The sequence below is a fragment of the Pseudorca crassidens genome, chromosome 3 (assembly GCF_039906515.1).
Source record: "Pseudorca crassidens isolate mPseCra1 chromosome 3, mPseCra1.hap1, whole genome shotgun sequence".
Lineage (NCBI taxonomy): Eukaryota > Metazoa > Chordata > Mammalia > Artiodactyla > Delphinidae > Pseudorca > Pseudorca crassidens.
In genome coordinates, this window is record NC_090298.1 from 117,937,704 (window position 1) to 117,951,048 (window position 13,345).

At 42.0% G+C, this 13,345-nt stretch overlaps 2 protein-coding genes across 2 annotated transcripts; both read left to right on the plus strand.

Annotated features, from left to right (window-relative positions):
* The first annotated feature begins 405 nt into the window (after positions 1-405).
* PCDHB6 (protocadherin beta 6) lies at positions 406-5,130 on the plus strand. Its single transcript, XM_067732008.1, has 2 exons — positions 406-2,873; positions 2,949-5,130. Exons 1-2 carry the CDS (start codon positions 615-617, stop codon positions 3,006-3,008), a joined length of 2,319 nt encoding a protein of 772 aa, XP_067588109.1. The 5' UTR covers positions 406-614; the 3' UTR covers positions 3,009-5,130.
* Positions 5,131-5,274: 144 nt separating this feature from the next.
* On the plus strand, positions 5,275-10,489 carry LOC137221788 (protocadherin beta-17-like). Its single transcript, XM_067732009.1, has one exon. The coding sequence runs from the start codon at positions 5,606-5,608 to the stop codon at positions 7,991-7,993; it is 2,388 nt and encodes a 795-aa protein (XP_067588110.1). The 5' UTR covers positions 5,275-5,605; the 3' UTR covers positions 7,994-10,489.
* Positions 10,490-13,345: the final 2,856 nt, after the last annotated feature.

The following is a 13,345-nucleotide window of genomic DNA, read 5'->3' on the forward strand; positions in this document are numbered from 1 at the left end:
GGATTCAGAAATTACACTGCTCCTCAGAGATAAACTGCACTGCCAATGAATAAAAGTTGGTTATAGGAAGTTTACATTACCTGTGGGAATGATTCTTAAATGTGTTAGTTCGCATCAGAATCACTTAAGAAGTAAGACTGAAGTGCAAATTTCTGTTAGTACTGCCAGAGAATTTGATTCAAGTTCTAGAGGGGAGCTCAGGAATTGACTTTGAAAAAACACCCCGAGACTCCCAGGTAAGTCTTTATGCATGTGTTTCACACACTACAGTTTGAGAAACACTGACTTTTAAAAAAACCTTTTAATGCTCAGATTTTGGATGTGGTGTTGACCTGCAGCACCCCACGAAGTTATTAATTTGAACGCATGGTGGCAGTGCAGGCTAAGAGAGTGGATAAAAGCTCTGCATTCAGTGGACTCCATTTCACGGAGAAACCCAAGAAAAAAATACAGAACACACAGCTAAAGCTAAGATAGAAGTGTTCGGGGAGTGGACGCCACCAGAAAATTGTAAGAACGAATTTGAAATTTTATAGCAGACATTTTGGAGGGTCAACGGCGGACGTGGTGATTGGGATTGGAAAAGGATTTTTCCTCTGGAACCAGACATAACAATGGAGATGGTGCAAACAAAAGTACATCATAAGAAAAGGCAAGTGGTGATCTTTATTATATTGATTCTTTTGTGGGAGGCAGGTTCAGAATCGATTCAGTACTCTATACTGGAGGAGACAGAAAGTGGCACATTTGTGGCCAACCTGACAAAGGACCTGGGACTCACAATGGGAGAGCTCGCTACCCGGGCCGCCCGAGTTGTTTTTAAAGGGAATAGGCAGTATTTGCAATTTGATCCAGAGACCTATGATTTGCTGCTAAATGAAAAACTGGACCGGGAGGAGCTTTGCGGCTCTACTGAGCCCTGTGTGCTACCCTTCCAAGTGTTACTGGAAAATCCCTTGCAGTTTTTTCAGGCTGCCTTGCTAATTAGAGATATAAATGACCACGCCCCAGAGTTCCCCGCTAGAGAAATGCTACTAAAAATATCAGAAATTACTATGCCAGGAAAGGTATTTCCTTTGAAAATGGCACAGGATTTAGACGCTGGTAGCAACAGCCTTCAGAGCTACAAAATCAGCTCCAATCCTCACTTCCACGTTCTCACTCGGAACCGCAAGGACGGCAGGAAGTCCCCAGAGCTGGTACTGGACAAGGCGTTGGACCGTGAGGAGCAGCCCGAGCTCAGGCTAATCCTCACAGCGCTGGATGGCGGGTCTCCGCCCCGGTCTGGGACCACAAAAATTCAGATCGTGGTCTTGGACAGCAATGACAACGCCCCCGAGTTTGCTCAGGAATTCTATGAGGTCCAAGTCCCTGAAAATAGCTCCGTGGGCTCTCTGGTTCTCACCGTCTCAGCGAGAGATTTAGACGCAGGATCCTTTGGGCAGGTATCTTATGCCCTATTTCAAGTCGATGATGTTAACCAACCCTTCGAAATAAACGCAAATACGGGAGAAATTCGACTGAGAAAGACATTGGATTTTGAGGAATTTCAATCATATCAGGTGGATGTTGAGGCCACAGATGGTGGGGGACTATCAGGAAAATGCAGTTTAGTCATCAAGGTCCTGGACGTGAATGACAATGCTCCCGAACTGACTATGTCGTCACTTACCAACCCCATCCCTGAAAACCTGCCTGAGATCATAGTGGCAGTTTTCAGCGTATCGGATGCAGATTCTGGACATAACCAACAGGTTACTTGTTCTATAGATGACAATCTCCCCTTTCTTCTAAGAACATCCGTTGAAAATTTCTACACCTTGGTAACAGAAGGAGCGCTGGACAGAGAGAGCAGAGCCGAGTACAACATCACCATCACCGTCACAGATATGGGAACCCCCAGGCTGAAAACCGAGCACAACATAACCGTGCTGGTGTCCGACGTCAACGACAACGCCCCCACCTTCACCCAGACCTCCTACACCCTGTCCGTCCGCGAGAACAACAGCCCCGCCCTGCACATCGGCAGCGTCCGCGCCACAGACAGAGACGCGGGCGCCAACGCCCAGGTTACCTACTCGCTGCTGCCGCCCCTCGACGCGCACGTGCCCCTGGCCTCCCTGGTGTCCATCAACCCGGACAACGGCCACCTGTTCGCCCTGAGGTCCCTGGACTACGAGGCCCTGCGTGCCTTCGAGTTCCGCGTGAGCGCCGCCGACCGCGGTTCGCCCGCGCTCAGCAGCCAGGCGCTGGTGCGCGTGCTCGTGGCGGACGACAACGACAACGCGCCCTTCGTGCTGTACCCGCTGCAGAACGCCTCGGCGCCCTGCACCGAGCTGGTGCCCAGGGCGGCCGAGGCGGGCTACCTGGTGACCAAGGTGGTGGCGGTGGACGGCGACTCGGGCCAGAACGCCTGGCTGTCGTACCAGCTGCTCAAGGCCACGGAGCCCGGGCTGTTCGGCGTGTGGGCGCACAACGGCGAGGTGCGCACGGCCCGGCTGCTGAGCGAGCGCGACGCGGCCAAGCACAGGCTGCTGGTGCTGGTCAAGGACAACGGCGAGCCGCCGCTCTCGGCCAGCGTCACGCTGCACGTGCTGCTGGTGGACGGCTTCTCGCAGCCCTACCTGCCGGCCCCTGAAGCGGAAGCGGCGGACGCGGTCCCGGCCGCCCCGCTCACCGTCTACCTGGTGGTGGCCTTGGCGTCGGTGTCGTCGCTCTTCCTCTTTTCGGTGCTGGTGTTCGTCGCAGTGCGGCTGTGCAGGAGGGGCGGGGCGGCCCCGGTGGGTCGCTGCTCGGTGCCCGAGGGCCACTTTCCGGGCCACCTGGTGGACGTCAGCGGCACGGGGACCCTGTCCCAGAGCTACCAGTACGAGGTGTGTCTGACGGGAGGCCCTGGGACCAGCGAGTTCAAGTTTCTGAAACCTATTCACCCTAACTTCCCTCCCCAGGGCACTAGGAGGGAAATGGAGGAAAACCCCACCGTTCGGAATAGTTTCCTGTTCAGTTAAGTATCGGATTATTCTATTAAACCCTACTTAATAAGTTAGAAATCTCTTTTAAGTTAAACCCACATGTTACTAATGCATAATACTGACGGTCCGTTTTCCTGATTATTTTATTACTGTTCCTTAGGGTGAAATTTTAAAAAATCAGGTACTGGGTATGCACAGTATTTTCCCTATATTATCGTTAGTAGTTTTTAAAAATTACTCTCACTCAAGTATATCTGAAAATTTGAACAAAAGTAAATTTTTATTTGCATTATTTAAACAATTTTTAATTGAATAATCTATCCTTTTTACAAAAATTATATTCCAAAGTCCTTAAGATTGTATTTCTAAGTAGTGGTGACAATTGTCATCACTACTGCTATGTAGGGAAAAAGTTTTAATGTATTTAATATTATTTAATCAAATATTTAAAATTTTAATGTGATATTATTGAATGTATTTGATATTATTTAAAATGGAACTGGGCTTAACTAAATTATATTTAGCTGTGTTCTGTGTCCAAATAAGTGAACTATCATGGCTCTTTTGTCAGGGATGATTACCAATCAATTCAATAAGTGTAGGGAACACTTACTGTTTTGTATTCCCAGTATAAGTTTAGGGTAACTAAAGTGTGGAAAACTAAAGATAAACGCTAAAGATGACTAAATGCTAAAATAGCCATTCATATTTATGTGTATTTCAGTATACCACAATAGCCAATACATATTTTCTATGAATATAGACTTAAAATTATCAACACATTAAATTAGTTTGTGAGCTTCATATAAGAATATGCTGGCCCTTTTAAAACAACACCAAGCCAATTATAAATGCTTAATAAATATTTGCTAAATGTTATTAACATACCAATAGTGAATTTAAAAAAATAACTTTCAAGGAATTAGTAATACTAATATTCTCTTTACAATATAGTATCCTTGCCAATAAGTGAAATTATTAAATATCACTGTTTTAACTTTCCTTCTAAACAGAAAACATCCTTGTTCACCCTAATCTCTATTACAGAATATAAAGTGCTTGAGAGTACATTTTATCTCCTTGTCTTTGTCTAACAGTTTGCAAGTTCAGAGGTATTTTTGGTAAAATCCAAATTATACTTTTCAAACTCCTCCTCCTTCTATATGTGTGATACCTTCCAAGCCCTAAGTAAGTTATGAGCAGCAGGTTACTAGCTTATGTCAGATTTTCCCTTCCAGCCCTGTGTATGCACCATTTATCTTTATTAACCACAAAATCATTTACTTTCACAGTTTAACCCATATTTGATTTTATTTTTGTTGGTTATATTTGTAGTATTTTATGAAATATCCCTCTTTACAAGGTCCCATCAAAGTCTGGCAGTGACAATTGAGTGAATATTTTCTTTTTATCCTTAATTAAAATGGAACTGGGCTTAACTAAATTATATTTAGCTGTGTTCTGTGTCCAAATAAATGAACTATCATGGCTCTTTTGTCAGGGATGATTACTGATCAATTCAGTGAGTGTAGGGAACCCTTACTGTTTTGTATTACCAGATATTTCCCCTCTCCTCCTTCATTCTTCTTTGGGGGAACTGCTTCTTACTCCAACCACATGTCTTTACTTGTTGCAGTGGATTTTTTCAGTAACCCCATCTGCACAGTTCCAGAGGGTGTACACTGGCATGGGCCCTGTCCAATGCTGACAGGTCAAAACCCTTCCCTAGAAAGTATATGTTTGACTTCATTGGCTTTATTGCCTTCTTCATGTTTGCAGAAAGACATTGCCTGAATTCAGAACTTACTGATTTCCAATAAAACAAATGGGCATTTCTTCTCAACTTTAGTGAGCTATGCACACAATGAGTTTATGAAGGAAAAAAAATTCCCCAAGGTTATGTATACAGAGACTGAAAAGAAATCACATTTTTCAGAAGTTACAGGCACACTGCAATTTGACTGGGAGTAGAAACTGGATTTAAAATTTTATAACTTCTTCTAACACGATAGAACAAATTCGTATTTTTGTAATAGAATGTAAGCTCCTGAGAGCAAGAATTTTTGTGTTTAATTTACCGCTTTATCCTGAGAAGCTAGAAAAATTCCTGCACAGAGAAATACTTATTAAATAAATAAATAAAATTATCTTGAGCCCAGTTTTGTCTACTGAACTTGTACCTTTATAGAGAAGATGAATATATAGATAAATAGGTATTACTTTGCTCTCACAACTGTTGTTAGATACTTGAACAAAACTGCATCACAGGTGAGGGGGAAAGGAGTTTATAACACTCTATGACCCAAAAGGTGTTCAATGCAGTTTAGCTATTATTACGTTACTCTTTGAAATAAAGACTACCTGAAGTTGTGAAGCAGAACGCTTGGTGGCGCTGCAGGTTAAGAGAGTGAAAAACTGTCGCTGCATGCTCCCAGACTCCATAAAAACCGATCCGTTTCTGGCAGCTCACAAAGGAAACATTCACACTGATGGGTAAAGAAGATTTCAGAGAGGCAGCTATCCCCCTGTCAACGTTAAGAGCTAACTCAAGATTACTGAACCAAGATAGCAGAGTTGGCTGCAAAACAATTATTTTGTGATTAAATACTGCATCTTTTAGACCCGGAGGAACCATGGAGACGCCGCTACCCAAAGCGACGCAAAAAAGGCAAGTGACTGCCATTATTATTCTATTACTATTGTGGGAGGTGGGTGGTGCGGTCATTAAGTATTCCGTTCTAGAAGAGAGACACAGCGGCTCATTTGTGGCCAACCTAGCAAAAGATCTGGGGTTGGGCTTAGGAGAGCTGGCCTCGCGGGGCGCCCGGATTCTTTCCAAAGGGAATAAACAGCATTTGCAGGTCGAGCACAAGAGTGGGAATTTGCTCCTAAAAGAAAAACTGGACCGGGAAGAGTTGTGCGGTGACATGGATCCATGTATACTGCATTTCCAGGTGTTACTGAAAAACCCGGTGCAGTTTATTCAAGGTGAATTACAGCTCCAAGACGTAAATGACCATGCCCCTGAGTTCCTGGAAAATGAAATCCTACTGAAAATCTCAGAAAGTAGCCATACAGGAACCGCATTTCCTTTGAAAATAGCTCAAGATTTAGATGTGGGCAGTAACACAGTTCAGAACTACACAATTAGCACCAACTTCCATTTCCACCTTTTCACTCGAAATCGCAGCGACGGCAGGAAATACCCGGAGCTGGTGCTGGCCAAAGAGCTGGACCGTGAGGAGCAGCCAGAGCTCAGGTTAACCCTCACGGCGCTGGATGGTGGGTCACCGCCAAAGACTGGGACTTCCCAGGTTCTCATCATGGTCCTGGACATAAATGACAACGCCCCTGAATTTGCTCAGCAGCTCTACGAGGTGCAGGTCCCAGAGAACAGCCCTATAGGCTCCCTTGTCATCACTGTCTCTGCCAGAGATTTGGATGCTGGGACCCACGGAGAGCTCTCCTACTCATTTTTCCAATCATCAAATCAAGTCATTCAGGCCTTTGAAATCAACACAGTAACGGGGGATATTCGATTAAAAAAAATGTTGGATTTTGAGGAAATTCGATCTTACCGTATGGAAATTGAGGCCTCAGACGGTGGGGGTCTTTCAGGAAAATGCACTGTAGCCATAGAAGTGACGGATGTAAACGACAACGCCCCTGAATTGACCATGTCATTACTCATGAATGATATCCCAGAAAACACCCCTGACACTGTGGTCGCTATTTTCGGAATTTCAGATCCAGACGCCGGGGACAATGGCAAAATGATGTGTTACATCCAAGACCATCTCCCATTCCTTCTGAAAATTTCTGTAGAAAATTTCTACACCTTGGTAACAGAAGGAGCGCTGGACAGAGAGAGCAGAGCCGAGTACAACATCACCATCACCGTCACAGATATGGGAACCCCCAGGCTGAAAACCGAGCACAACATAACCGTGCTGGTGTCCGACGTCAACGACAACGCCCCCGCCTTCACCCAGACCTCCTACACCCTGTCCGTCCGCGAGAACAACAGTCCCGCCCTGCACATCGGAAGCGTCCGCGCCACAGACAGAGACGCGGGCGCCAACGCCCAGGTCACTTACTCGCTGCTGCCGCCCCTCGACGCGCACGTGCCCCTGGCCTCCCTGGTGTCCATCAACCCGGACAACGGCCACCTGTTCGCCCTGAGGTCCCTGGACTACGAGGCCCTGCGGGCGTTCGAGTTCCGCGTGGGCGCCGCCGACCGCGGCTCGCCCGCGCTCAGCAGCCAGGCGCTGGTGCGCGTCCTCGTGGCGGACGACAACGACAACGCGCCCTTCGTGCTGTACCCGCTGCAGAACGCCTCGGCGCCCTGCACCGAGCTGGTGCCCAGGGCAGCCGAGGCGGGCTACCTGGTGACCAAGGTGGTGGCGGTGGACAGCGACTCTGGCCAGAACGCCTGGCTGTCGTACCAGCTGCTCAAGGCCACGGAGCCCGGCCTGTTCGGCGTGTGGGCGCACAACGGCGAGGTGCGCACGGCCCGGCTGCTGAGCGAGCGCGACGCGGCCAAGCACAGGCTGGTGGTGCTGGTCAAGGACAACGGCGAGCCGCCGCTCTCGGCCAGCGTCACGCTGCACGTGCTGCTGGTGGACGGCTTCTCGCAGCCCTACCTGCCGGCCCCGGAAGCGGTGGACGCGGCCCCGGCCGCCCCTCTCACCGTCTACCTGGTGGTGGCCTTGGCGTCGGTGTCGTCGCTCTTCCTCTTTTCGGTGCTGGTGTTCGTCGCGGTGTGGCTGTGCAGGAGGGGCGGGGCGGCCTCGGTGAGTCGCTGCTCGGTGCCCGAGGGCCCCTTTCCGGACCACCTACTGGGCGTCAGCGGCACGGGGACCCTGTCCCAGAGCTACCAGTACGAGGTGTGTCTGACGGGAGGCTCCGGGACCAGGGAGTTCAAGTGTCTGAAACCTCTTGTCCCCAACATCATGGGTGAAGGGGTTGGTACGGACACCGAGGAAAACTCGAACTTTAGAAACCATTTGGGGTTCAATTAAGAATCTCACTTGACAAGACGTGATAAATGATCATATTCACTAATGTATTAATTTCCAACCCTTTCATTCACATAGAGCTTACATATTCACTCATTCGTAAGTTTTGTCATATTTATAGTTTGAAGTATTTTACATTCAGAATCTCTAGGTGTTTTTTATTGTTGCTGTCTTTTTTTTTTTTTTAAGCCCTTCACATTTTGCATGTGAGATGAGACATTAAATGGTGAAATGGTCTCAGTTTTTTGGTGGTCAGATTTTCGGAAGTCACAAATGTTTTCAGATTCCTGATATTTGAGCTTGTTCGTTGATATCTCGTTATGACTAAGAGAATTATGTTTTACGATTATCATAGCATGTCAGGCTATTGTAAATGATGGCTTTTAGGTTTAAAAATAATTTTCACCTATGCAAAAAATTTTGTGACCTCGAATATCGCTGGATTTCTGTAGTGTTGTTTTGAAAACACTATTGTCTTTCCTCAAATGAACTAATATTTTATCTGGATGTTTTCTGAGTATTCTCTTTTACAAAATTGATATTATTTAGACCGTCTGCCATAATTTAAAAGGACTTAATCCCAGTTAAATAGAAAAAATGTTGGTAGAGTTATGATTTCTTTTTCATAATAAATGGTTTTTAGTATGCAAATAATGATTTTCATTCTTTTAAAATAATATGTAGTCACATGATTCAAACATATTCAATAAGACCAAAAGAGAAAGTGAATTAACACCATGATTCTCCCACTCATGAATAATTATCAATGTCATCATCATTCTAAAATATTTCTATGATGCTTATAAGTTACTAGCTGGATGGAAATAATTTTATAAAACGAATCTGTAAGAAACTGCTTCTTTATAATTAAAACCATCAGATTTTACTGAAATATAATAAAAATAATATGAAACTACAGAACTTGGTTAAGCTTAAGTAAATATTCCCTATAAGGTTAACAAACAGGAGTATGGTGCATATTAAGATATTAGCAATAATCAACTGCCTGCTGAAAGACGAGCAAATAAACATTCTTACACTTCCTCCTCTCCTCACCTTACTTTATACTTTTGTTATATGTAGTTACCTTAACAATGTTTATAACACTTACAATGTGTTTTAAAAGGATAATCTTCATAATTGTGTAGACATTTTATGTTTCAAATATTTAAGTCATCAAATAACGCTACTTTTTTCAAGCTTATTCAAGTCTGTCCAGAGGTAACAACTTTTGAACCTTTTGTTTTTTTCCCCCATTATACTTGCCTCCATATTTCTAAATAATATGTTTACAAAATGCTTTTTCTCAAATTTAAGTTTTAGATATTATCCATTTACTTCCAAAGGGCACACACACAAACTTGCACATTTCTTCTACCCCATCCTCTCTCATACCTGTATCATTATTTTGTTTAAATAGTGTTTAAATAATTATGACTATGTAAATATCACTTAGACCCAAACCTCATATTGCTCTAAGATTTTGTTTCTATTTCTTTACTCTTAAGTTAATAATTGCCTCATTTTCCACTTTACTTTAAAACCCTTAGAAGAAAACATAGGTGTAAATTTTTCTATGTACATATTTTAAAGTTATCCCCATACTTTTTAAAGTCTAAAGCTCCTCATTGTATTATTAAGCCCATAAAGAAAACCTCTCAGTTCCATTATTTTTTCTTGGAGCTATTGTGGAGCCACCCAGACTCCTGCTCAATTGTACACTATTTTCTCTCTAGACCTACTCCACAGCTGGCAGTTTGGGGTTTGCTATACCCTTCATCCTGGAAATTTCTTTTCTCTCTCTCATGTGTTTGATTTCATTTTCTGCATTTATTATGTCTTCCTCTTTATTGGTTTACCCCCCTAAATTCCTGAAAAATATTTGGTGACAAATTTATTCAGAACTTGAACATCTGAAAATTTTGGATGCTATAAAATCAAATGTTGATTTGTTGATTTTGTTGGATGTGGAATTATAGGTGAGGAATTATTTGCTACTAGTATTTTGAAGGCATTGCTTCATTGTCTTCTAATCTCCAATGTTGAGATATTCAACATTCTGATTACCCATTTTTTCTGAGACCTATTTTTTTCCTAGATCCCTGGTTCTCAACTGGGCGCAAATTTGCCACCCAGCAACATCTGGTAATGTGTGGAAACGTTTTTGATTGTCACAAGTGGAGGAGATGGTGCTAGTGGCATCTGGTGGGTAGAGGCCAGGGATGCTGCTAAACATTCTACAATGCACTGGACAGCCCCCTGCCCACAAAGAAGTATATGGCCCCAAATGCCAATAGTGTTGTAGCTGAGAAACCTCGCTCAAGATGAAATTAGGTCATATATTATCTCCATTGTTGTAGAATTTCTTAATTATGTGTCATAGTGTAAGAATTTTGTCGTTTATTGTGATAAATACCCAATGAGATTTGCCAATCTTGTGTAATGTGTTCTTTAGACTAAGACAGGATTTGGGATTTGTGTGTGTGTGTGTGTGTGTGTGTGTAATTTAAAAAATGATTTCCTCTATTCAGTGTTCTTTGTTTTCTTATTCTGTAACTCTTGTTAGTTGTATAGTGACCTCCTTGGTTGATATTTAATTTTTCTTAACATTTCTCTATTTACTATTTTTGTCTTTATTTCCCTGGATTCTAATAGATTTTCTCAACCTACTTTTTAACACTTCTGATTGAGTTTTAAGCTTTTGCTAGTATAGTTTTCCTCTCAAAAAGCTCTCTTGTTCTCTGAAGGTTCTTTCTATAGCTTTTTAGCTTTTAATTTTTAAATTGAGATGTGATTTACATACCCTAACAGTCACATTTTAAAGCTGTTCAGTGGTTTTTAGCATATTCAAACAGTTGTACAATCATTACTGCTGTCTAATTCCAGAACATTTTCATCACCCTGGAAAGAAACCTGGTTCCCATTAATGGTTACTTTCCCTTCTCTCCTCCCTCTAGCCTTCAGCAACCACTTATCAACTTTATGTCTCTATGGATTTGTCTGTTCTGGACATTTTATATAAATGGAATCATACAACATGTAGCCTTTTGGGTCTGTCTTCATTCACTTAGCATGTTTCCAAGGTTCATCCGTGTCGTGGCACATATCAATACTTCATTCCTTTTTATGGCCAAATAATATTAATGTGGTATTGATGTACCATATTTTATCAGCTGATGGACGTTTGGGTTTGTTTCCACTTTTTCACTATTATGAATAATGCTGCTGTGGACATTCATGTACAAGTTTTTATGTGGATGTATGTTTTTGATCCTCTTGGGCATATACCCAGAATTAGAATTGCTAGGTCATAAATACAGTTACTCTGTTTAACTTCTTAAGAAATGTCAAACTGTTTTCTAAAGTAACTGTACCATTTAACATTCCCATTGACAGTGTAGGAGGGTTCCAGTTTCTCCTCACCAACACTTGTTATTTTCTTTTTGATTATAGCTATCCTAGATGGTGTGAAGTAGTATCTCATTGTGGTTTGGTTTGCATTTCCCAGATGGCAAATGATGTTGAGCATCTTTTCATTTGCTTATTGACCATCTGAATATCTTCTTTGGAGAAATATCCACTCAAATGCTTTGCACATTTAAAAATAGGATTTTGGTCTTTTTATTGTTGAGTTGGAGTAGTTCTTTATTCTGGATACTAGACCCTTATTAGACATATGATTTACAAATATTTTCTCCTATTCTGTGGTTTGTCTTTTAAATTTATTGATAGTATCCTTTGAAGCACAAAAGATTTTTTTATTTTAATGAAACCCAATTTATTTATTTTTTCCTTTGGTTGCTTATTATGCTTTTGGTGTCATATCTAAAACATCATTGCCTAATCCAAAGTCATGAAGATTTACACCTATGTTTTCTTCTAAGGGTTTTATAGTTTTAGCCCTTACACTTAGGTCTTTATCAATCAATGGCAGCCTTTTATTGTATCACAGAGGCTTGGTCTTTTCTTATACTTCTGAAGATATTAATTTTAATTAATTTTAAGGTTTTTAAAATTTTTCTTCTAATCCTAGCATTTCATTTTTCTTTAGTATTACTTTTATCCTCTCTGTCTTTGTTCTCCACTCTCATGTTAGAGACTTTCCTTTTTATGTATTATGCTGCTTGGCTGTCTGTTTTTTGTTTTTGTTCTTTTTCCATGAGACAATAAAAAGCTGATTAGGCACTGCATGTTTGGGTGGGACTAGTTGAGTGGTGGATCTCACCTTAGAATAATTAAATAGGAAAAAACGTTTTGCTTGGGGACCAAAAGTTAATATCTGTAAATCTCTTCTCTTGGGCCTATGTTGTTTTCCAGAGAAGAATTCAGTAAGAATGGGAGTAGTGGTGGAAGGTATTATAAAGAAGGCACTCAGCGCTCTGAGAGCTCATTGGTTGGAAATGGGGTCTTAATCAGTATGTAGAATTTCTTTAATACTCTTCTCAATAAGGTCTCAGCCCTACCCTCAGTTGTGCTAGTGTCCCTCAGTCCAGCCTTGTCTATATAACATCTACAAATAGTGTACCTCCCATTTCCTGCCACTAAGAGAAAAGGGAGGGCACCTTGCTTCAGTGACTGGGGAAGGAATTCTCAGATACATGTAGTCCTTGTACAGATTTTCAGCCACTGTTGTTTTCAGCCTCTCCTTGGACCCTCAATATGAATCATTACTTTGGTTGGATTTGATTTTCTTATTAATCCTACCCACCTGCACCCCTACTTTCTACTCTCATTTGACAACAGAAAAAAGTAAAATCTGTCCATAACCAATTGTCTGTATACTTTGCATCTTCCAAAAATTTTAGTGACTTTTCTCCCCTGCTGTTTACTCTTCTATTTTTTTGTCTTCATAGGTTCATTTATGTTAAACCTTTGCTCTCTATTGTTTAAATGAAGTTTCAGGGGGGAATTGATATAAACTGGTATGCTCAAACTGGAAATGATAATGCCATCCTTACTCTCAGTTATTTTATCCCAGCTTCCCCAAACCTGAATTATTTATAGTGCATCATCTCTTGGTTTACTGGATTTCATCAGGTGTAATCCTTTAGAGAAGAGTTTATAGGTGCTGTATTTCTTGATTATCACATGCTTGAGAAGTGTTATTTAGCTGGGTATAAAATTCTTCAGTCAACTTTCTTCAGAGATTTGTTGATACCAAATATTACATTAACCCTTTCATCAGTTTCTCAGTTCATCTATAAATTGACTGAATTTTATCCTTAAGTAGTTTTTTTCAAAATAAGCACTCATGAATGCTAATGCAATGTTTTATAAATTCTTTCCTGTTTGCTGCATTATTATCTTTGTACTTGAACATCTCGGCTAGGTATAACATTATTGAGCCATAATATC

Excerpts from the sequence above, each read along its gene's own strand:
- PCDHB6 (XM_067732008.1), top strand. The coding sequence starts at position 615 with ATGGAGATGGTGCAAACAAAAGTACATCATAAGAAAAGGCAAGTGGTG. Across the intron at positions 2,874-2,948 it reads CCCAGAGCTACCAGTACGAG|GGCACTAGGAGGGAAATGGA; the intron begins GTGTGTCTGACG and ends TTCCCTCCCCAG.
- LOC137221788 (XM_067732009.1), top strand. The coding sequence starts at position 5,606 with ATGGAGACGCCGCTACCCAAAGCGACGCAAAAAAGGCAAGTGACTGCC.